At 48.3% G+C, this 22,894-nt stretch overlaps 7 protein-coding genes across 7 annotated transcripts; 5 read left to right on the top strand and 2 right to left on the bottom strand.

Annotated features, from left to right (window-relative positions):
- Positions 1–1,220: 1,220 nt before the first annotated feature.
- N7473_011296 (uncharacterized protein) lies at positions 1,221–1,812 on the top strand (the record flags this gene model as incomplete). Its single annotated transcript, XM_057157235.1, has 3 exons — positions 1,221–1,316; positions 1,403–1,584; positions 1,671–1,812. The coding sequence occupies 3 exons, from the start codon at positions 1,221–1,223 to the stop codon at positions 1,810–1,812; spliced, it is 420 nt and encodes a 139-aa protein (XP_057003085.1).
- A 383-nt stretch (positions 1,813–2,195) lies between these two features.
- On the top strand, positions 2,196–3,962 carry N7473_011295 (putative C6 finger domain protein; the record flags this gene model as incomplete). Its single annotated transcript, XM_057157234.1, has 1 exon — positions 2,196–3,962. One exon carries the CDS (start codon positions 2,196–2,198, stop codon positions 3,960–3,962), a length of 1,767 nt encoding a protein of 588 aa, XP_057003084.1.
- Positions 3,963–4,291: 329 nt separating this feature from the next.
- On the top strand, positions 4,292–9,247 carry N7473_011294 (putative ubiquitin-specific protease UBP12; the record flags this gene model as incomplete). The annotated part of the gene is made up of 5 exons (XM_057157233.1): positions 4,292–4,323; positions 4,774–6,419; positions 6,484–7,802; positions 7,860–8,520; positions 8,586–9,247. The coding sequence occupies 5 exons, from the start codon at positions 4,292–4,294 to the stop codon at positions 9,245–9,247; spliced, it is 4,320 nt and encodes a 1,439-aa protein (XP_057003083.1).
- Positions 9,248–10,150: 903 nt separating this feature from the next.
- On the bottom strand, positions 10,151–11,547 carry N7473_011293 (uncharacterized protein; the record flags this gene model as incomplete). Its single annotated transcript, XM_057157232.1, has 3 exons — positions 10,151–10,185; positions 10,492–11,428; positions 11,515–11,547. 3 exons carry the CDS (start codon positions 11,545–11,547, stop codon positions 10,151–10,153), a joined length of 1,005 nt encoding a protein of 334 aa, XP_057003082.1.
- A 1,455-nt stretch (positions 11,548–13,002) lies between these two features.
- Positions 13,003–14,025, top strand: N7473_011292 (uncharacterized protein; the record flags this gene model as incomplete). The annotated part of the gene is made up of 2 exons (XM_057157231.1): positions 13,003–13,068; positions 13,144–14,025. The coding sequence occupies 2 exons, from the start codon at positions 13,003–13,005 to the stop codon at positions 14,023–14,025; spliced, it is 948 nt and encodes a 315-aa protein (XP_057003081.1).
- Positions 14,026–14,556: 531 nt separating this feature from the next.
- Positions 14,557–16,375, bottom strand: N7473_011291 (uncharacterized protein; the record flags this gene model as incomplete). The annotated part of the gene is given in 7 exon segments (XM_057157230.1): positions 14,557–14,600; positions 14,660–15,080; positions 15,134–15,231; positions 15,306–15,407; positions 15,484–15,585; positions 15,600–15,776; positions 15,991–16,375. The coding sequence occupies 7 exon segments, from the start codon at positions 16,373–16,375 to the stop codon at positions 14,557–14,559; spliced, it is 1,329 nt and encodes a 442-aa protein (XP_057003080.1).
- A 4,091-nt stretch (positions 16,376–20,466) lies between these two features.
- N7473_011290 (uncharacterized protein) lies at positions 20,467–20,945 on the top strand (the record flags this gene model as incomplete). The annotated part of the gene is made up of 3 exons (XM_057157229.1): positions 20,467–20,628; positions 20,687–20,809; positions 20,865–20,945. 3 exons carry the CDS (start codon positions 20,467–20,469, stop codon positions 20,943–20,945), a joined length of 366 nt encoding a protein of 121 aa, XP_057003079.1.
- Positions 20,946–22,894: the final 1,949 nt, after the last annotated feature.

Below are 22,894 nucleotides of genomic sequence, written 5' to 3'. Positions count from 1 at the left end.
GTGTAGTGCACCAGTACTTCCCTTCCGTGCTCGAGTCATCCACAACAAATACGAGCGATGCAAACAGGGGATATTCCTGGGAGCCCTGCTCGAGAAGAAGGAAACTGGAGCTGTAGATTGACCGCGGGAGACCAGCTCACACCTCGGCAGGGATAGATACGGACGCAAAAGTAGCTGATTCCAGTTGGGGTGAGGTGATGAGCCGCGAGATAACGCTATCACGTGGGATGACCCAATCGACCGGCGGCATGTCTTGGCATCTGTAGATCAGTTGCTCACCGCCTTCTACAGGTCCCAATATGGGAGTATGCAGTCATTCATCTACACAGGCGAGTACTATTAATCGCTGCCATTGTATGAAACTGACACGTCTAGGGCATATTGGTAGTTCAATGGGCATTCTATCTGCTTTGACTAATTTTTGAGACAGTAGCTTGTGTAAAGTACTCTTGCCAATGTAGAAAATACATAATCAGCATAAATCCAGCCCTCCGTGTTACAAAAACCTTAACTAGTTAAGGTAGTATTTAAAATTGGTCATTAATTCAAGATGGTTCAAAACATACGCTAAGTTAAGACAACTTCCAACAATATATTATCTCCTTTTGCATGTAGTCGGGGAGCTATTCAGGGATCGTGATCACTGCCTGGTGGGTATGATACTATGGACTGGGAACGTAGTCTATTCCTCCAAATCGCCTCTGAGCAAGCAGCTGTTCTAGCCAAGGCAGGTTGCTTCGAAATTATTCTGGTTACCACAAAAATCTATATATTCCCTCGATGTAGCGCAAAATAAAATATTTTTTGGGCTCTGTGAAGAATGTAAATGCAGGTCATCTAGTACCCGGAATCACCCACAAACTGTAGCACTCACCTCTGTCGTCATATCATACCATGATTGGAATAGTCTTGACCGACCCTCGTCATTGGTGATTTCCATTGTGGGACGCGGCCTGACTGGCCCACGTTTACCTTGAGAATGGAACGATATTGCTGAAGGACTAGACCTATTTTGAAACTAAATTCAAATAAACTAGTATCAAATTGGATCAAAATACTCCAGATATGCTTAGGATATCCTTCAGATTCTTGTTAAAAGTCATTCCAACGCTCCCCTCGTTTTCTTCTTTCTTTCCATTCAACTTTCTCTCAAAGATCCTTCTTCTCTCACTCTTTCCAAACAAATTCACTTATATTAACTCAATATAAACTAACTCACAATGGCACTTTCACCTGTCTACACTCCTTCGGTTCCCGCCTTCCTCCCCACGCCTATTTCCGGGTGGATAAAGAGAAGGTCTACCGACCTTCATCTCGTAAGGCTTACCATCTATTTCCTATTTCTGCATTGACAGCAATACTAATAGATACAGCATCTAACTGCAAATGGACTCTTCTGGAGTCCCTGGAGGCCAAGCATAATACTTCACGCGAGATCAAGGCCGAGGTGAAGAAGTCCCGCGCTCGAACGTCCTGGGATGCCATCTGGGCTAAGCCCAAGAAGTCTGAGCAGAAGAGAACGACATTATTGGGGATATCCGTTGGGTCTCTTTATTGTTTCCAGCTTCCTCCTCGTTGTGGCTAGTAAGATCTATGTGACCTACGACCATATCCCCCAACACAAGAGTTAAGATTGGGCCAAGTACAAGGACACAGTTGGACTCTATCAGCGAGTGGAAATCGTCGAAGGTGGAAAGAGACACCCCCGTCCTGACCGAGTCTGCCTGGCCAACCGAAATCACCACTGTTGGTCATCTTGCTACCTCGTGGACGGTGAGTCCCAGCATGATCGCTGTGCCATTCACCGCGTGAACCCGGATTGGATGTACCGTTTTGTTTGGTGTGTTGGACTGAATCACGTCTGTCTTGTTTGTATGTTACTTTGATGTTTGGAATATTCTCGACTACCTGTTTTTGTAATATTTATGTGTTGAAAGAGCTCGGACCTTGCTATTGATTGAAACTGTTGTCCTCTGCTCATGTTATTAGTCCCCAGAGACTGAAATACACAAACATTCTTTCATCAATCCAAGTGCCTTCCTCCTCCTTCTTCATCTCGCCTTCCCTTTCACAACTTTGCTCTCTTTCACAACTTTGCTCTCTTTCACAACTTCAGTCGCCTCACACCTCGACACCTCTCGCTCAAAACCTCTCATCTTGTTCAACCTGTGCCACCACTCACGATACTCAACATCATGGCATACTCCTCTGAGAGGCTTGAGAAAGCCCGAAGGCTATTCCCAAGCCAGACCCCAGCGGTCTCCGAGAGCGGGGAGGGTTATGACTTGAGAAGCCGAGCCAAAAACACCACCTCAACCATATCCTCTTGGATCGACAATGACAAGGACGACGATTACCTCCCTCATCAACCATCTCGTTCAAAACACCGATTGCCCTCGGACAATGAGACTCGCCCGCACTCTCGACCCGACAGACAAGCCAAAAGACACTCAACTAACCCGAGATCTTCGCTCGAGGAAGATATCGAAGAAGATGCGCCGTCCTCATCTTCTACCGCCACCCCTGGAGATACAACTGGCCACTCAAAATGGGAAGAACTATGGGAGCCTCAAACGAAGAGAGATCCAACCAAAGCCTATCACCTGCGAGCCCGCAAGGATACAGCCGGTTCTCCCAGCAACACCAGCATCAGCCCACAGACAGACTCGACACTGTTTGAAGAAGGCAAATCCCCCACAAAGGGATGTCTGGCTTGCCAGGAACTGGAGCTCGACTGCTCGCTGGTAGAGGATCCATTTTGCTATCCTTGTGATAGCTGTCGCGACGACGAGTGTGACTGCTTTCCGGATCCACCACCTACCTGGAAACAACCGTGTGAGCCTTGCAGGAGCCAACGCCGTTCTCGGTGCTCATATCTCTCGCCAGACTACGATCACAGTCAGCCTTGCTTCGAATGTGTGCAGCATGGCTTCCAGTGCGTCGCTGGGCCCGCCAAATGCCCGCCTTCTGGTGGGTATCGCCCCAACGACCCGGAGGGCACGGCTACCGATACAGAATATGAGGAGCAAGATGATGAGCCTGTGGACAGTTCTGCCGAAACCTCTGACCGGGATAAAAAGGGAAAATCCCGCCTACAGGGATCAGAGGGCATCCCAGCCCCGGCAGAAGAAAACAGTCAGAACACTGCAAGCCAAGAGTCGACACTGGAGACATCAGTTACTCCCCATGCTACACTTGCCGGCTCGGGACTACCGCCATCCACTATCCCAACCTTTGGATCCAGTTCCTCGAGTCCATACGGGACTGCATACCGAATCCGAACATGCTATCCACACCCGCTGACCCTTCTAGATAGAGAGAGCCCTCTATCATGCCACTGGTGTTCGAATTTCGCATACGGTATCGTCGGGCTCGGTCCTCGAGACACGGAGATTCTGGACTTTGGTACAGGGCGAATGATTGAAATCACAGACGGGCACCAAGGCGAAGGAAAGGAACCGAGTCGTATGTGTTGCTACTGCGCCAATGAACGGCTCCAGATCATGGCGTGCACGCACTATGACATCGGTCCAATGCTGCACGAGATAAATCCGGCAACTCCTTTCAGTGCGTCGACAGCATTCCAAAATCTGGCTCAAGCTCGTGCAGCTCTCCAGGAACCATCATCTCCGTGCTATGGCCAGCCCTTTGAAGAGCCTGACTACCAATGGTGCAGTCTTTGCCAAGAGCCTGCTTTCTGGACTTGCAACAGTAACCAGACTTTCCTCACAGATGCTCGAGGTAACATCTTGCAGACTACGGGACCTATTGACATTGGATGCGGCCTCTTTCTCTGTGATTACTGCACTCGTCAAGTCAAGCGGTTCAATGGTGATCTCGATGAGGCTGTGGAATGGGGGAAGCAGGATCCACAGAAGCAGACCGAGTTTCGGGCAGATGTTGACTACATCTTGAAGAACTCGAACTTGAACTTCGTGCGGCACCAGATCTACACGATTTAGGTTGCTGCAAGTTTCTCGAAGGTAGCTAGCCGGACCCAGGCCAATATCTACGGATTCAGAACAGAGCTAAAGTCATGTCTTCCAGATAGTTTGCCAATTTCAATGGAGATGATGACTGCACAGTGTGTTTCAATTGTGTGTACTCTATCTGTGTATGTACTCTACTTGTGTATGTATTCTATGTGCATGTAATTTTTAGTGTGATGAAGAACACTATCAAGTTCTTGTTATAAACCTATTTAGGAAACTAGGAAGCGGTGCCTTGCACAAACAAACACCAAGGCAACGATCCCAGAGGCAGCCCTATTCACACAATATGAGTAGATCAAATGACTGACAGCCTTCTCAAGGCAGCACTTCTGTGAGTATAGCTGCCTCTATTTTCCCCTCAGCCTGTCCTCCCCATAATTAGAAAATATCTCCATCCTTCTCCCACGTCGACCTCATTCCTTCTCACCCATCCTCACAACATTCACTCCTTTCCAACATCACCCCAACTCAACTCTTCCTTTCTTCGATTCAACTCTTTTGCAGCTGGCCTGCAGGTTCTCTCCTCTTGAACTCCTGTCGTGATTCGCTGGCGTATCATTGATAGGGTTCGTTGTTCGCTGGTCGTTTCCCGGGGCGGAAAAAAAAACTCCAATCGGCTCCGATTATTTTCTGCCAGCACAATTTTAATTTGCTGCCAATAAATTTCTTTGGCCCCGACCTTCCTTCTCTTCGTGCAAAGAAGAAGGGCTTGCGGGGAAAGAGAAACTTCATTTGTCATTCTCTCCAAAACCTTTTCTTTCTTTCACTCCTTCCCCCCAAGTTTCTCCCGAGCTGCCACGCGACGTGCGCAGCTCACCGTCACGACGTCTCCCACAAAGCGTCGCAAAGTTTCCCCCGAGCCAGGTCGCAGTAGCCCAGGAGAGGTACGACGTCACGGCCGCTCCGAACCTCCGCAGGTGCCTCCATTGCCACCGAGAAGCTCCTCTTCGGCCTCAAATTCACGGAGCAAAAGCTCCTCGCCCTCCCCTCCTCGCTACGTACCGGCTCATCTCCAATCCCTCGTCCCAGGAACCCGATCCCAGCCCGGTGCTCGCTCGCCAACCCCCGCGACTGCGACCGCCGGACTGACCCTCTCCAGTGAACATTCCGACATGCCCCCCGATCCTCAAGCTGGCTCCCCGCGAGCAAATGGCGATGGTCGCTCTCCTTCCCCCGGCGAGAAGCGCCCGGCTTCTGAGATCACCGACCCTGACCCGGAGGGAGGTGTGAGCACAACGGTTGATGTCCCGGCTACCGATTCCATTGATGACCAAATCGCCAAGGTGGTTGCGCTTACCAACCAACCTTTAAAGGATGGACAAAAGGGCTACGTGGTTTCGTCGAGATGGGTAAAGACGCTGTACGCGCGAAGCACCTCCTACGCCGACAAAGCTGATAAAGAATCGATGGACAATGAGCTGGGCCCTGTGGATAACCGCGACATCGTGCTCGACACCGATCCGGCCAACAGCAACTTCAAGTACGAGAATGGAGAGCCCTATGTTCCCTTGCGCCCGAATGTGCAGCTCGGCGAGGATTACGAGATTGTTCCGCAGGAGGCCTGGGACTTGATCATGAAGGAATATGGACTCGCAAACCAGTCGCCCACCATCGTTCGCTTTGCACACAACACCAGCTTGGATGGCTCCGACAACATCATGTATGAGCTGAACCCGCCAATTTTCACCATCTTCAAGTTGGCCAACCCCGCTGCGGGGACTACACCCCAGTCCCTGAAGGAGAAATCCCTTCCGCCTGCCAAGATGCTGGCTGGTCGCCAAAGCAGCGTCCAGGGCTGGCTGAAGAGAGCGAAGGAACTCGCGGGCATCAACATGTCTACCAAAGTCCGAGTGTGGAAGATCATCGGCCAGCTGCCCAGCCTCAACCCGTCGACCGCTACCACTCCCGCCGTGTCCCGCACTGTCTCGCCCGCCCCTCCGTCGGCACTCATCTCGGCCTCCAGCAGAAATCTCTTGGTGGATCTGAACACGTTCATCGATCTCAGCGAGGGCACTCAGCGAGAGCTTCTTGAGACCTTCAAGGACCAGACAGCTAACGACAACTACAACGGAAAGATGTCACTGAGCATGGCGGGTCTGATGGGGTCTGATGTCTTTGTTCTTGAGGAGCAGGTTGGAGCAAAGAGTGGAGAGTGGGTGTCTGCGGTTTCGGCGGAGAAGCTCAAGCGCCTTGGAATTCCCGTCACCAGACCTAAGAAGGAGATCACCTCCGTTGCTCCCGCTGCCTCGAAGAGTCAACCAACCAGCGGCCGGACCAGCCCGGTTCAAAGTGAATTCCCCTTTGCCAAGAAACCTCATGGCCACAGGATGGGTCTAACGGGTCTTTCGAACTTGGGCAACACTTGCTATCAGAATGCGGCCACTCAGTGCGTTCGGGCTGTGGAAGAGTTGACATACTACTTCCTCGGTATGTGCATTGTTTGCTATTCTTGAATCTCACTGCTTCTTTGATACTGACCTTTGTTATGCAGCCAACCGCCACAAGAAGGATCTCAATCCCTCTAACCCTCTCGGATTCTCTGGACACCTCGCCAAGGCGTATGCTGGGCTGATTCAAGGGATCTACCGCGACCCACCCCCATCCTCTTTCAACCCTCACAAGTTCCGAAACCAAATTGGCCGGAATAACCCGACCATGGCTGGCTGGGATCAGCAGGACAGTCAAGAGTTCCTGATGTTCCTTCTCGATGGTCTGTCAGAAGACTTGAACCGCATTCTCAAGAAGCCCTACATTGAGAAGCCTGACTCTACCGACGAGATGGTCCATGACCGCCAAGCTCTGGAGGATTTTGCTGTTCGATCTTGGGATATCTACAAGGCGCGCAATGACTCTGTCATCACTGATCTGTTTGCCGGCATGTACAAGTCAACACTGGTTTGCCCTACTTGTGACAAAGTCAGCATCATCTTCGATCCCTTCAGCAGCTTGACTTTGCCCATTCCGCAGCAGAAAATCGAATACCGGCATGTCGTCTTCCAAGGACTTGAGCAGCGCCCGCAGAGCTTCGTGGTTGAGGTTGATAAGACAAGTACAATCGGAGCTTGGAGGGATACTGTGGCTACCAAGCTGAGTCTCGCGCCAGATCAGCTTATTGCGGCTGAAGTCTCTGGCGGCAATTTCTGGGAAGTCTACACCCGGCAAAAGCTGCCTTTCGAAGAGCTGCACCTCAAGGACAAGGAGGTCATGACTTTCATCCAATTGGATGCTCCAGCGAATGATCGTATCCTTGTGCCCGTTTTCAGTCGATGCGAAATCAAGAACAGGAACCCGAAGGGTCCGGTGAGGTTTGAGACTTTCGCACACCCTACCATCCTCTCCTTCACCCGCGAGGAAGCCAAAGACATGGCCACCATCTATCGCAAGATCTTACGTCATGTCGCGAACATGACTACACGTGATATCTTGGGAGAGGCGGAATCAAAGACCAAGCAGAAGGCTGAATCCGAGGATGCGGCACAGGCTCTTGAAGATTCCGATACTGTGGTGATGAATGAAGAAGATGCTCAGTCAGCGGACTCCCGCATCAAGACCGGTTCAGTTGAGGGCGATGATAGCATTGTGGACATCTCTATGGGCGATGCTTCACAAACCCCCAGTGCATCGTCACCCCAAGGGATGGATACAAGCGAGGACACTCCCGCTCATCCCCTGGCTGGTGCTTTCCCTCCCGGTCTTCTCAGTCTCTTTGACGTCAGGGTGTTGACTAGTTTCGACAAGATCCCCAAGGGCCGCCAGATGCACGGCTACAACTACGAGAACATCTTGACCCGGCTGCCGCCCCCGAAGAAGGTACGTTTTGATCAGTTCAACCAACTGAAATAGATTGCATTCGCTAATTACAGATAGGTCTCGAAGAAGTCATCCAACGCATCGGATGATGAAAGCAACGAGGACTCCCCGTCCGACGAGCCCGACCATGAGACTGCCGAGCTGAACTCATCGACGCCACTGCTCAAGCAGTCCGAAGCAATCCTCCTGGACTGGAATGAGGACGCCAAGGATGCCCTCTTTGGCAAGTCAGGACCCGAGGACGATCTGCGTGGCGCGGCCACTTGTGATGATATTCCATTCATCCAAGACCAGGCCTTGATCGACCGCCGTGCGCAACGTGACGCGCGAGCCAATCAAGGCGTCACACTTGATCAGTGCCTCGATGAGTTCAGCCGCGAAGAGACACTGTCGCAGGATGACGCGTGGTACTGCCCACGCTGCAAGGAGCATCGCCAAGCTCGCAAGAAGTTCGAGCTGTGGTCGACCCCCGACATCCTGGTCATTCACCTAAAACGGTTTATGACCCAGTCGCGCTTTTCGCGGGCCAAGCTGGGCACCAAGGTCGAATTCCCGGTGGATAATCTCGACCTGTCCAGCTGGGTCTCGGGTCCCGCAGGGGATAAGTCTCTGGTCTACGACCTGATCGGCGTGGACAACCACTCGGGCAGCATGGCGGGCGGCCACTATACCGCCTACGCCAAAAACTTCATCACCGACGACTGGTGCAGTTTCAACGGTAAGTGCTGTCACTAAAATCTCTCTCTTCAGTGTTTGATCTGATTGGCTAACACCTCACTTTAGATTCGTCGGCGACTGTGCTTGGGGATTTGAACCGGATGCAATCGTCCCAAGCATACCTCCTGTTCTACCGCCGCCGCTCGGACCAGCCTCTGGGTGGCCCCGTTCTTCAGAACATCGTCAACAAGTTCAAGAACGGTGATAAGGACAGCACGGCGGAGAACTCGCGGGCTCCCTCTCCGTCGGGGGACGGCATGCGCCTCGGCGGCTCATTCCCCAATGGGCCGTCGAGCGCATCAGCCGGAGCCGGAGTAGCTCGCCGAGCGGGCGGTGGTGGTTCGGGGGCCGCGACTCCGGACACGAAGTCGAGTGATGATGAGAACGAGGAGGAGTCGCACAATCCCCTCGACGATATGTTCTCTGCGCCCTCGTGGTCATTTGAACGTGCCGGCGGTTCCCTTGGTCTCGGCGCCTTGACCTCCGTTCGTCCGGCGTCCCCTGATGAAGACAATGATCTTTTCGGTGACAATGACAGCAACATGGCGGTCAATGAAGACTCCGATGTTGAGACCCGTCTCCGTGGCCTTGATAATTCGCGGCCAGTCTCGGAGCATGAGGGCTCCTTCGAGGATGTCCCGCCTCTGCTGGATGATGGTTCGGATGAGGAGTTGCCCGTTGTGGAGTTGCGTGTGGACACCGATGAGAAGATGCATTCCGATATCTGAAGAGATGGATAGATCCCTGGACCTTTTTATCTTTTCTTTGGCATTCATACAACATTTTCCTTTCTTGTTTTTCATTGTTCTGTTCTGGAGGATACATGCATACAGGCCTTGTCTCCCTCCCAATGTTCATGATGGCGCACGGCGTTTTGCATGGGAAATACAAAAAAGTGGTGGCCTTTGTTTTCTCTTTCTGTTTCTAATGATCATGTTTCTACAGTTATGATCACGAAATTTTCCATTCGTCGTGGGGTATGACGATATTTCCTTTTTTTCCCTGCTGTTTTTTCCTATCTGGCCATCGACACTTCCTAATAGACAGGGGTTATGGCATGATCTGGATGTCCGAATTTTCTGCTCTGCTCTGCTTTTTATGGGCCCTTTTCTTTTTCTTTTTATTGCATTGTTAAGTGGCCATGGCAGAGGAATCTTCATTGCATATTATGGAGGAATAGGACTTACATAGAACGGCTAGAGCTTCCCGGCCTAGAAACAAAGTTTTCTTTCCTCTTGAGTATTTCGTCTGATGTATTCACGATTTCTTTTTCGAGACCTGTTTATTTGTTTAGTCTAATCCTACCGCATCAAGTAAGTAAACAGGTGGATGTGTTCCTGCATGCAATTTCATCCCCATGTTGTAATTCGCTAATTCGTCGTACCAGGTTCGATGTATAGAAGTGTCCCCTTCGCGTCTCAGGATTATGCTCGCCTGTAATTTATTCCGTACACTCTCATATATTTTCTACTATACCATTTCGTGTTTATTAATCGCATTCTCGTGTTAGGGGCCTAACATTGGCGAAACGGGAAGCGCTACCCCGAAAATGCTCACATCTCGACATGCGTTCGGCGCCTTCCCGATTAGGATGTTTGGACGGCTTCATAAATTTATAGCAAGGGCTCAAGTCACGTGAAACGCTCCCTCGTATTCGTCCGTGCACCTGTTTATTCAAAATGAGCAGCCCACATAACCTTCGACCTCGTCAAGGCGGCGAAAAGGAATACACTGAGCTTGACTCCGAAACCGAGAAAGAAGAAACCGATACAACCGTTGAGGCAGATACCTCCTCGGAGGACTCTGAAGAGAAAAGCTGTGTCTCAGCTGGCAAAAGTGATAAGAAGGTCGATTCATCTGATGGTCGTCCCTCTTCATCGCGTCCCACTGCGCGCTCGCGTCGTCTGCCTCTGCCTCTGAGCTCTCGCACTCGTGCCTCCGCTATCTCCCCGACTCGTCTGACTGACCGCACCGTCGACCTGGACCTCACTCGTCTTTACTTGGAAAGAACTGCCAACCAACAGAGTGACTCCAACCAGACCACCACCATGTCCGACACCAACCCAAACCTCAACCAGGCTATCCAGAACAAGGCCGAAACCAACCCAACCTCCAACCAGGCCATCAACAATACCTCCGGAGCCGACCAAAACCCGAACCAAACCATCAACATGTCCGACACCAACCCAACCCCCGTCCGTCAGGCTCCCAAGCGTATTACAAGTGAGCCCGCTCTCCGAGATGTGAATGGTCGCGCTAAGGAGCGCCCCGAAAAGGACCGTTCGTCTCAATCCGAGAACGGAGACTGGAATGATGGCCCAAGCCGGGGGTTCGACAAAGAGAACCGTGTCTACCTTACTCCGCGTCGCCAATTGAACTTTGCTCAGCGTCACTTTATGAGAAAGGCACTCCGCAAAGACCCACCAATCCCCGAGTTCCCGCCACCGCGCCGGGCTGAGGAGACTGCTCCCGTTGAGGAGACTGCGGCCCCCGAGGAAGAGGCCGAAGAACCGGCACCCGCCCGCGATGGGCTCAGCCACGACAATGTCCTCCCTGAATACGGATACGGTTATGGCTACGATGTCGCCGACGACGATGAGCCAAGCTGCTTTCGCGACACCCTCGCCGCGATCGAAGCACGGGACGCTCTCCTCGCTGGCCTCATTGGGCCAAGCTCCTACAACGACGTCCTCCGTGCTTTTGAAAGGGCGGACAGCTATTTGAGGGCTGGAGCCAGGACCCAGTACCCTGAGATGGCTGGTGAGACTGGGGGAGATGATTCGTGGATGGAGGAGTTCATAAACATGGATGAGTTCGAGAACTGAGCGTCGGATTGGGTTATGCCCATCATCGTTTATGTATGTAGCCGTCGGGCCGAACCGCCAAAAGTGGATCTGCCCATAATCAAGCTAGTGTAATATTAATTGTGTTTTGACAACTTGTTCTTGTTTACACGTAGCAAGTATGATTAAACATAATCTTTAATCCTCATTACATCTTGATATGGTAGAATTATTAGGAGAGTCATTATGTTGGTACGGGATGAAAGTTGTGTCGTTGGAATAGAGTTAAGCTTATTCCCGATGACGTATTTCCTCTAAGATAACCTTCTTTCGCCTTATCTGTGATCGTGGACATGGATAGTCTTCCATTTGCATTCATATCTGCCACCTTGTAATACCCAAATTTCTATACAGCATCCTTCAAGAATCCGGTAGCAGTATCTACGCTATACTCCCTTGGATAACGCTCAGTTATTATTTACAATGAAGTCAAAAGAAGCTGATACGACACGAATTTTCCATTCAAATTCAACAGCTGGTACTTGGATTATTGACTTATCAAGCTCCCAACCGCCCACCGTCGGATGATAGTGTACAGAAGAAGCCTCACACCATCAAAAACTATGGAAGTTCTCGATCAAAAAATTATCAAGATTTCGGGTACTTAGGGAGGGATACCTTACAGCCTGGAGATTGGCAAGCAAGACGATATCCTCTTCGGACGAGGTGCTATAGTCGTCCTTTCGGAAAGAGAAGACCCAAAATTCCTCCTCACCTTCTCCCCTAAGGTTCTCCAGGATAATCACGGTACTAATGTCCGTGCATCTCGAAAACGGTCAAATAGGATTATAATATTTAAATCGGTTTTGCCCATAGAAAAAGGGAGCCAATTAGCGACACGACTTCACAGGCCGAATTTCTATTGAACTTTATAAAAGATAGCCCCCTTTAGCCTCAGATTATAAGGAACGAGGAGACCACTTTGGAAGTATTGTTCTAAGCATCCACTCGGATAGGGTAGACCCAAAATACTTCCTCAGCTTCTCTTCCGGGGTGTCTTTAGCCGATCACAAACCTCATTCGCTAGAACTTAGTAATGGTGTACGCGAACCTTCGATGACTAGCGACACTATTTCTCAGGAGACAGTAGATCAAGCTAGTACTTCTGTTGGGAAGAACCTACCGCGCAGCTCCTATGCGGGATCCGTGAAACGAAAACCATCACACGATGGGATTCAATCTGAACTCAGACGATCGGAGCGACTGGCCAAAAGAGCTCGAACTTGACAGAGATACTTGGTCTGCTTCATGTATTCATTCTTTTTCAATCCAGCGGTAGAAAATACGCATATGAACCTTAGGATTATTCCCGAAATCCAGCATTGGCTAACAAACAGCAAGGCGCTGAAACCATGTTCTCGGGCCTAGTAAAATGTCGAAACGCAGTAGTGTAGCTCGATGCTCGGAGAGAGTATGATAGTCCGTAATCCTCGTACAATATGGATGTAGTGCTTCCTGCCCCACTCCTGATTATTTCTGTATGTGGGCAAGTGCCAAGTGCCAAGAATTCCCAACTACTGAAAGTTGAAAGTGAAACCTGCTGAGATCATCGCAGGCTGCAGCGACCTAGATTAAGGGAACATCGCTGAATTTCCTCTTCCACCTGGCATCATTCCTTCTCACCTACCCCCATCCTGATCATGTCTGACGAGTGTGACAAGACTGGCCCCCCATGGGGCGACCTAGCTGTTGAGCAGTACTTTATTGTAAGATCCTCTTGTCACCTTGTCATTCCTTTACTTTGCACTTGGGACATGAAAACATTAACTCGGTACCTACAGACAAACTGGGACCACTCTTCCGCTGAAACTCCAGACCAGCAGCGGAAAAGACTTGTGGCTGGATTTCTGGACCTAAAGCTCATCCCCGCTGAGTGGATGACAAACTGTGAAGGGGATCCCTTACTCATTCCCCCGCGGGAGCCCAGCACGGAAGAAATTGAGACGATCCTTCGACCTTATCGTTGTGAGAAACTCCGGTGGCACGCCGATAATATCTACACCGGTGAACTGTGTCCTATGCTTCTACGCACGCACTACAGCAACGACGAGGACGAGAAGAAAAGACACGACGAGATGATGGAGAAATGGACAAACGGGGAGATATTTGGCGACGAGGCTTGGTGGGCCGTTCTCGACGATGCGGATATATTCAATTTTGGGTCTGACTGGCGCCGCATCTATGACATTTTACCTGAGGTCTCTTACCCTATTGAATTTGGGTGTATTACAAAGGACGATCACTGGTATTTTGTACGGTACATCGAACCATGTGAATATGGTGAGATGCGTCCATTTTTCAAAAGAGATCTTACGGCTCGGAAGCAAAGCGATCCTCAAGCGTGGCGCGACGACCGGGATTCAGTGATCGAGTCGGTGGGCATGACGATGCAGAGCAGCGCTACAACCACATACATCTTCATCGCGGATGAAGAAGCTTTTGAAAGCGGGCGTCCACGAGTGATTTATCTCGACGGACTTCGACGAATTGTTCGCGAGGGTCGCATGGACCCTGAAAGGGATGATTTCGGCAGTATCATCGGTTTACGGATGACGACGTATGAATTGCTGGAGTATACGACACTTGATGAGAAGTATCGAGTCAATGGGGAGATCGGGAAGGAATTGTATCAATTGACTAAAGAGGATCTCGCAGACCTATAAGCGGGCGCGTGCAAGTTGTGGATTATGTTTGGAATTCTTGGAAATCTCTGATGGCGATTATTCGACATCGTGCTTGGTTCATAAGAATGCAGATGAATGCTTTTGTTCTCTTCGATGTCTCCGTTCTTTCTTCCGTGCAGATCGCCGACCGGTGATTCCTTAGTTCTGGCTATAAAATGGCCTTCCTCTGAAAATTGTGTAAACACTGGCCTCAACTATTCAAGTACCCGCTGCAATTCAAAGAAAAATAAATAAACGATATTGCCCGGGCGTTATGAATCAAAGGGTCACATGAAGTCACAGTGCTCCGTATAAACGTTAAAATTCCTGATCAGTAAATCAGGAGTCTAACCTATGCAGATCTTCAATTTGATCACTAGTAGTAGTTGATAGATACCCTAGCAAATACGATTGCGCTTGATCATACTAGTAATCCCTTAAGAAGTGAAAATCGTTTTAATTCACGATCGTTTACCTATGACTGTAATGAGAATAGTATCCAAAACCTCCCCGTCCCACTGGCCGCTAGGATCATAACCATTCTTCATCATCAACATCCTCCACCCATTCAACGCCTAGAAAAGAGTCAGCAGATTCTCAAAAGCATGTTATCCTCTAGTGCCAATATACATACTTTCGACTTCCCATCCTTGCCATTTGCCCATGTCTCTTTTCGATGAACCCGGGCTGCTGCTCGCAGGGTTCTGGAATTTAACAAGACACTTCCCCATGTTGAAGCGCATGTTCCAGGACGCCGGCTGCATACCTCCCGCATCGGTTCGCATACAATAGGCGTTGTACTCCTTCTGGGGTTTATTTGATGGAGTTCCATCAGGCTTGAGGTGCGCCCCTGGCAGCTTGAAGGCTTTGTCTTGATTGAAGTGGTTGATCGCACAGAGAATGGAGTCCATGTCAAGAGGTCCCTGGTAGTTGGGCTTGTCAAATTTGGGCGAACCTGCACCCCACCAGTCTCCTGCTGTGAGTGATGATTGTGGCTGAAGCCAGGATACGTCGTAGTCTCGTTTGTAGGCCCAGGAAAATTTGTCATTGTCTCCCTTCAAGAGAAAATATTAGCATGTGCCTAATTGATGACAAAAGAGGTACGTACCTGATCAGCGCCATCTGGGGGTGGCATAGCGCTCTCGTACAAAACAAGCTTTTGCTTGTAGTCGCCATTTTTCCCGTAATCGCCGGCTGTGACCCACTCTGGTGATGTCGAAAGAGCACCAGGTTAGAGAAGTAAAATGCAAAGGGATATGGAATATATGGAAGATTCTTACTTGTCTTGTCTTGCCATGGCACCCAGAGGTTTGGTACGTCGGAGTCTTCCCGCAGAGCAGAATTCAATTGTTTCCAGTTAGACGTGAGGCTTCCCATCATTCCTAAAAAGAAAGGTTAGCAGATTGCTGGTAACATGTAAAAAAGAAAAAAAAAAAAAAGAAAATAGCAAGCACTTACCCTGCTCACTGGATTTCCAGGGGAATTCATCACACTGTAGCTGGAGAATACTTCGCCGCACAGCCGCATTCAAATCCCTTGTTGCCTGCCGACATGTTCCATCTAGACAGACGGACTTGTATCGTGGCCTTGTGTATTTTCTCCCTGGGAAAATGTGAATCGGCTTTGCAACGGGTTAAGCTTGACAATGTCATCACACAAACCCGGAACGTCCTCAGTAAGTCTTTCAGAGACACCATCAGCATCCTTGATCTCATTGACGACTTGGTATGTACTCAGGAATGCACAATTGACTGAGAAGAAGTTGCAAGTCAGTCACCAGGTGCCATATGAAAATGATGGGGATTTGGGTACAGGAATCGGCCTTATATCGCATCTCTGGTACCCTGAACCAGTGGCTCCGGGGTGGGCATTTGCCATTGTTAGAAAACTCTGGGGTTCTAGGATCTGGAAGCCTTGTCAGTATCTGGTTTTAACCAAAGCAACCTGAGGATTGTTCGTTCACACCTCCACTCCTACTAATGTCAGTTCGGCGAAAGATGTCCGCAGCTGGGTTCAGAACAGAGTGGGTAGTGTTATCAAGCAAGTCCGCATCAATTTGAGGGATTCGATCACTATGGATCGAAGAATCTCTCTTCTCCGCGTTGGAGTGCGACATTGGAATTGTTCCCTTCTTTTCGTACAATTGGAGCATCTTGTCCAGATTATACGCCATGCGATCTCCGGTCGCCCAGTCAATCACGCTCAGGATCTTTGCCTTTGCCTTGTAACCGATATTGTAGAACAGGTATGCTCCAAACCGGTAATGGAAAGCGTTGTCGGAGGAGTCGTAGTCCCCATGGGCTTGGAAAGAGAGGTCACCATTGACATAGCCACTGAGTTGGGCATCCATCAACGTTTTGCCGGGCCACGAGCTTGCCGCCACCAATTTTGATCCCCATGTTGGCTTGCGGAGTGATGATCACGTCAATCTGCGCATCGACGGCAACACCAGCATGGAAGACGGGTTCGATTTCACCTGGCGCGGGTGCACTGGTCTTGCTTTCCAGACCAAGTAGGTTTGTGTACTTCTCTTGGACCTCGTCGTCTTGAGGCCAGAACACCTCGGCCTTTCCAAACGACAATTTGGCGCCAGCATCGAGCGAGCCGTATAATGTGATTTTGCCGCGGATCTAGATTGCATGATTAGCGACCGTGCTTCATCTGATAGGGAATTATACCATATAACTGTCCGTAGATGTCCAAGGTGGGACCAACGGCAGCGATTTCTGGATAGCAACAGTTAGAGACAACCGGGATCAAGCAAGCCTTGCACCTATAAATATCTCATCAGACGTAGACGTCGGCCCTCCTGATATTTTCTAGCTAGATTAAGCTAATGATCGTTGCAGATCCTGTCAGCGAAGGCAGTTTAGTTTGCCTCGTGCACAGAGCCTATTCCTTAAGAGGGACTAAACTATCTACATAGGTCAGGTACGTCTTTTTTGCTGTCGATAAGGTCCTTTAGATAGTGACTGTAAGATGTCTAACCCCTAGAGCCTAGAGCAAACAGCAGCGTGTTACGTAAAACAGACAGACAACGAGAGAGGTACTGTAAGCCTATTCTCCCAGTTTAGAAAGAACTTTTGCTAACTACTAGCTTAGTTGTGTACCTCCCTCGTAGCAAAATCACACTAGAAGTTATCCTTCTGAAGCAAAACAGTATTTATTAAAGGACGGAATAGGGGCCTTAAGAGTAATATAATTGAAATAGTCTTATAGTCCTCTCGCTTCGGTAACTGTACGGAGGTCTATCTCAAAAGTTTTGTCCTGCCAAGCCACTGCTCCAATACTAGCGTGGTTTCCTTATGGTGTATTTTTACCACGTCATCAACCCCTCCCCCCAAAAGAACAGAGGCTTATGGGATTTGGCCGTCAAAATTACTATGGATCACTTGACGATGCTGAGAAACGCAGGGGAATCGGCTCCAACCCAAATGCAGCCTTAGGCACTGGCGCCTGTCTGGCCCGATTTCATTTGATCAAAAATTTCCCCAAGTTCAGCTATCGAACTATCGATCGCCGCCCCGCTTCATTTTCTTCTGGTATTATTGTGTCGATCGTACCCACTATGGTTCGTGTTGTGGAGTCTGTGCTTTCTCCTCTGTACACCAGCGATCTTATTTCCGACCAGAAGAAATAGATAGACGGGTTGGTCATAAATGGAGTGTCTTTCCTACACCGACTTCTTACAATTAAAATCTTAGATCGAACCTTTGACTCTCTGAAAATACATTAACTATTATCTCTAGCACGGAGATTATTCGGATCTCGTGCTGCCCTTATTTCATTCATCGATAGATGAGACATAGCTCTAACATCTAGCAATTGTGAATGAGCACGTATTATAATTGATTTAGATGTGACTGGCAGTTAAATAATATGCTCGAGATAGTCTCTTGACATACACAATGTGCTTAGAGCGAGGCTCTCTAGTTGTACAACAGTATCTGTGCCCTCCATGATATTACGACCCACCCACCGCTCCCGCTTATGGCTAAATCCCCGTCATCCCGAAATCCCCGTCACATTTTTACCATTCGATTTCAGCTACCTTTGCCAACCACCCAATATGCCTAAACACTCTAATTTTGACGAGGATCGCTTGCAGGAGGCCTGCAAAGCTGTTCTACACCAAAAAAAAAAAAAGAATATCGCCAAAATTGCGCGTGAATTCGGCGTGTCTCGTACTACCCTTGCCGATCGCGTTAAAAAGGCCCAATCGCCCTTTTCTATCACTGAATCGCGCAAGAATGCGCTTACATTATATCAGGAGAAGGCCTTGATCGCCTGGATAGTCAAAATGTGCGATTGGAACCTACCGCCCACTGCAAAGCTGATAGAAGCGTGGGCAAATCAGGCCCTCGCGCGCGCGAATGCGGAACGGCAGCAGGTTGGCAAGAATTCGGCATGCTACTTTATATTACGCCTTCCAAAGCACCTATCTCTCGCTCCAGTGAAGCAGAATCTAAAGGAATCGAAGCGTATTCAAGCTGAAGATACAGGGGCTCTATCTTTCTGGTATGATCAGCTTGCAACCCTGCTAAAAGATGTCCCTGCACGGCTAGTCTATAATTTTGATGAGTATAGTTTCCAACCTGGCCAGGGCTAGTCTCGGAAGGTTATTAATAGTAGATTACACTGCCCTGACCTTGCTGAGGCTGAGCGAGGCGAAACTATTACCGCGCTTATATATATCGCTGCTGATAGCTGGTATATGGATCCGCTCTTTATCTTTAAAAGTAGCGGCGTCTTTATGGAAAGCTAGTTTAACGATAGCGAGGGTTTACCTCTAAAAACCCTTACTGCTACCTCACCGAACGGCTGGATTTCTGATGAAATTGCTTCTGAATAGCTATATCATTTTATTTCGGCGACTGCTATACCCGACCGTCTTAAGAGTAGTGAAAAGCGTTTCCTTATCTTTGATAGCCACGGAGCACATCTTGCCTTCGAATTCCTAGAAATATATAAGTTAGCTGGTATTATACCTTTCGGCTTTATACCTCATTCAACATATCTCTGTCAGCCACTTAATAGTAAGCCATTTTTGAGCTATAAGCAGCAATTTCGGCTTATGAATAATAAGCTATCTTTCTATCGTGGTCAGCCGTATAGTAAACCGGATTTTCTACGGGTAATTGGGCTGTGCGAGCGAAGGCTTTTAACCTACGAATTATTCGGTAATCCTTCAAAGATCGTGGAATTTGGCCAGTCAACGGTCAAAGGATCGCGGATAAACTAGCTAGTACGCTAGAGTTCACTCCTCTCTACGCCCAAACTCCATCACCAGAACCTACCGATTTATTATCATCAAGCGTGGAGAATACCCCTCCTAAGTCAATTGAAGCGCTAGAGAGAAATCAGAAGAAGATATCAAAGAAGATAGCTACCTTTGAGCCGAAGGTTCAGCGAGATATTGCGATGCTTCACAATCACCACAGGATCATCTACGAGCGGCTTAAAATGGCGGAAGCGACTGTTTCGCGAATTAGGGCCGCTCAGGAGCCCCTAAGGCGCTCAATTACCAAGCGCCAGGTTAAACCGCTTAGCCATACTGGTATACTAAGCGTTCGCGATGCGAATCGGTCAATTAAGACTAGGAAGGAGAAAGAGGCTGCGGCGGAGCAGAGGAAGCTTGCGAAGCAGTATAAGAAAGCTACTGGTTTAGATATGCCACAGAGACCCCAGGAGGATATTGATAGGTCTATCGAATCGGCTAGATTGGCCCAGGAGCGAGGAGATCTTTTTTATTTAGGCTAGTTATCTAATTTGATGGTTTTTTTTAGACGAATGGTAAAAATGTGACGGGGATTTCGGGATGACGGGGATTTAGGGCGCACCCATAAGCGGGAGCGGTGGGTGGGTCGTAATATCATAGAGGGCACAGATACCCCTTTTTAACCTTGCATTTCGTTTTACAGGGGCTGGCTGTGCATTAAACTATTAAAATGCCTAGCCAATCATGCTTTTTCAGCAACATACCTCCGAGCCACTAAAACCTCCGTGTATAAACATGTTCAAATGCTTTATCCGGTTCTTCACTCTTCCTTTGCGGGCTCTTTTCATACATAATCATCCTCCTAATTGGAAATTAAATGAGTTCGATCGATTATCTAATTCATTGTTGTATTCAAGTCCTCAATTTTAGGACCTCTTCCCACCCCATGAACTTTGTTGAGTTCCCGATCAAGATCTATCCACTTATGGAGTAGGGCCTGGGCTCAGCTCAAGATCCACTAAGCCCTGGTATAGAGTCTTTTCGTACCTACAAGCGATCATCTTTACTTCATATGTATGAAATTCATTAGGCCTGGTAGACTCATAGCCATGTACTTCCTCAATAGAGGTGAATTGTGTCGATCCCTGGCAACCATCTATAAGAAGGAGCCGAAGTCCTGTTCCTGACCCTATTCAACCACCATTACTACAAAATCGTTTAAAATGCAGTTCAAACTCAGCACCATTGTTAGCCTCCTTGCTGTTGCTTCTCCCGCCCTCGCTGTGGATGCAGTTAGCAGGATTGATAGCTTCACCGTCTTAGCCAAGGACGTGCAAACAACCGCAAACTCCATTGAACTCACAAACGCCCTATCGAAGGCATCTGTTCGTTTACCCACATATATTACAATAATTTACGTCATATACTAACCATAAATCTAAGGATACTATCGATCGCTTTTACTTGCTTTCCGATGCTGAAAGAGTAGCAAAGAATGATCTCGTCCGGAAGGGAGAAGCCTTAGCTGCCGACCAACAACAGGCCGCTTGTAACTCATTCACCAACGTAAGTTGTTCTGTTCTCTAATAATACCGAAGTCATGTTAACCCAAAATGTCTAGTACGCTTCCGCTGCCACTGATATGCTGAATACGGTCAAAGAAAAGCAAGTCGATGTAGAGCTTGTTAGGAAAGGATACTAGATAGCTGCGCACCTCCGTACCTTAGAGCGTGTTAACAACGTAAGTACAAATATTTCAGAATCAGAAGCTAGAGGCTTTGTTTAGCGTACTAACAGTTATAGGATTTTGCCGACCTCCTTACCGAACTCCTCGCACCTAGCTATAGAAGTAGCTTGGCCGACACTATTAAAGACCTCGAAAAGCTCCTTACTAGCACCAAAAAAGCTTATACCTACGGCTTGCCTTAAGTAATCAAGGTTTAATTATATGTTACCATAATACGCATTTGTTTGAAGCCATAACGACATAGAATGAGGGGCCTTAGAAGTCAGCAGTCTGATTTCAAAATAAAATATAGTAGTAAAACATTTAAATAATGAGGATTTCGCACATGACTCCAAAGATTTGAATCTTTGGATCATTCTAAAGCAGTACTTTGTACGGAGTATAGAAAAGAAACAAATTTTAAGCCTCGGGACTTCCATTTGCATTTCTTTATTCCAAGGTTTGCGATTTATCGAGGGGAACTAGGTACGAGAGGGCCAAGCTGCGCCAGAGAAATGATGATCGACACAGGGAATGACGAATCGGACCCTCACCCCACCTCGATCATCGGGCTAAGTGCTTTATGATTTATATACAGAGTTACCAAGGTTTTGTGATCTTATGCCAGCAAAATACAACATGATAACAAATCAACTGTTAAATCGACGAACATAGTCCATGGTTCAAAGCGCACGTAGCTTCTTAATGAGCGTATGCCTCAGAATATATGTGGCTAACAGCCTGTTGGAAATCAATTATCGCCGGTAAATGCTCTGTGAGAGTAACTGCTAAAGGTCCTTCCTTCTGCACACTACCGAATATTAATTGATTTACCTTGCGATTCCTCCCGGCATACAAATTACTGCTCAGAATTACATGCACCCATCTCTGTTTTGTGCTTTTGTGAATGAAATAATCGAAGACGTTCATTCTAAATTTGGTGAGGATGCTCAGATACTCACAGAGATCAACGAACGGCGTAGCATACGAAGCAAAGGATGTCACGGGATTCGAAGTATACGATACCCCGGACTTTCGAGGCCGGTTCATGGACGAATCTCCTTCGAGTCACCTGCACATCGGTATCCACCCGAGCCCTAGTGTATTTAAGATCCCACAAGCATTCAGGATTCTTAATCTCTTCAAGAATCAGTCTCTATGTATTAACTGTCCAATCTGATCTCTACCGTCCGATATCCTTGCCTAGTCATAGGTCTCTAGCCTAATAACTTAGTAACTATTACAATTCTGATTCTTCTCTCTTGACTACCCAAAGCTTAAAGATAGTGCCTTCTATGTGTCGAAACCCCATATCCTCTCGCAATAGCGTTTAATTCAAGCCCTTCTTGAAGAATTCCGAGTCAAGAAAGTCAATGTCAGGTGCGTCAACAGATTTGAGGTGCTCGGGTGTAAGGGTGAGCGAAGACATGTCGAGGGAAGCGTGGTGCCTTTAAAGGCGCGTTGGATGAATTGAGGTTGATGAAAAGATAGATGTGGTGGGTACTGTATTTCTTTGACAAGAAGAATATCGAGGATTGGAAAGAAGGAGGCTCCGACGGGAGGATGATTCCGGTTTATTTTATATCAAACTATCAGCTCGTGCCTTCCACGTTGCTGCCTTGGGCTGAGGCTACATTCAGATTTTTTGCTTCGATATTGTTATTTTCAAACCTGTTGCCTACAGTATACGCTAGCTAGCCTTGTAATATATAAAGCAAACATTTTCATGGAAACATGCCGAAACCTACCGCCTTTAACAGAACTCTATACAGGATAACAGGATACTGGATAGACGTTAGGGCTGGTCCGTCTCACGTGATGTATGCCAATAGGCCGGCATTATTGAACCTGCAGGTTAGTAGAATTTAGCCCTTTACCTGTTCTATTTAATTAGTTTCATGGTTATTAGTAATAGCTGAATACAT

Source organism: Penicillium subrubescens, assembly GCF_028828155.1.
Source record: "Penicillium subrubescens strain IBT 31985 chromosome Unknown utg000010l_segment0_segment0, whole genome shotgun sequence".
Taxonomy (NCBI): Eukaryota; Fungi; Ascomycota; class Eurotiomycetes; order Eurotiales; family Aspergillaceae; genus Penicillium; species Penicillium subrubescens.
Note: the sequence above shows the minus strand (reverse complement) of the source record. Positions and strands in the feature narration are given on the sequence as shown.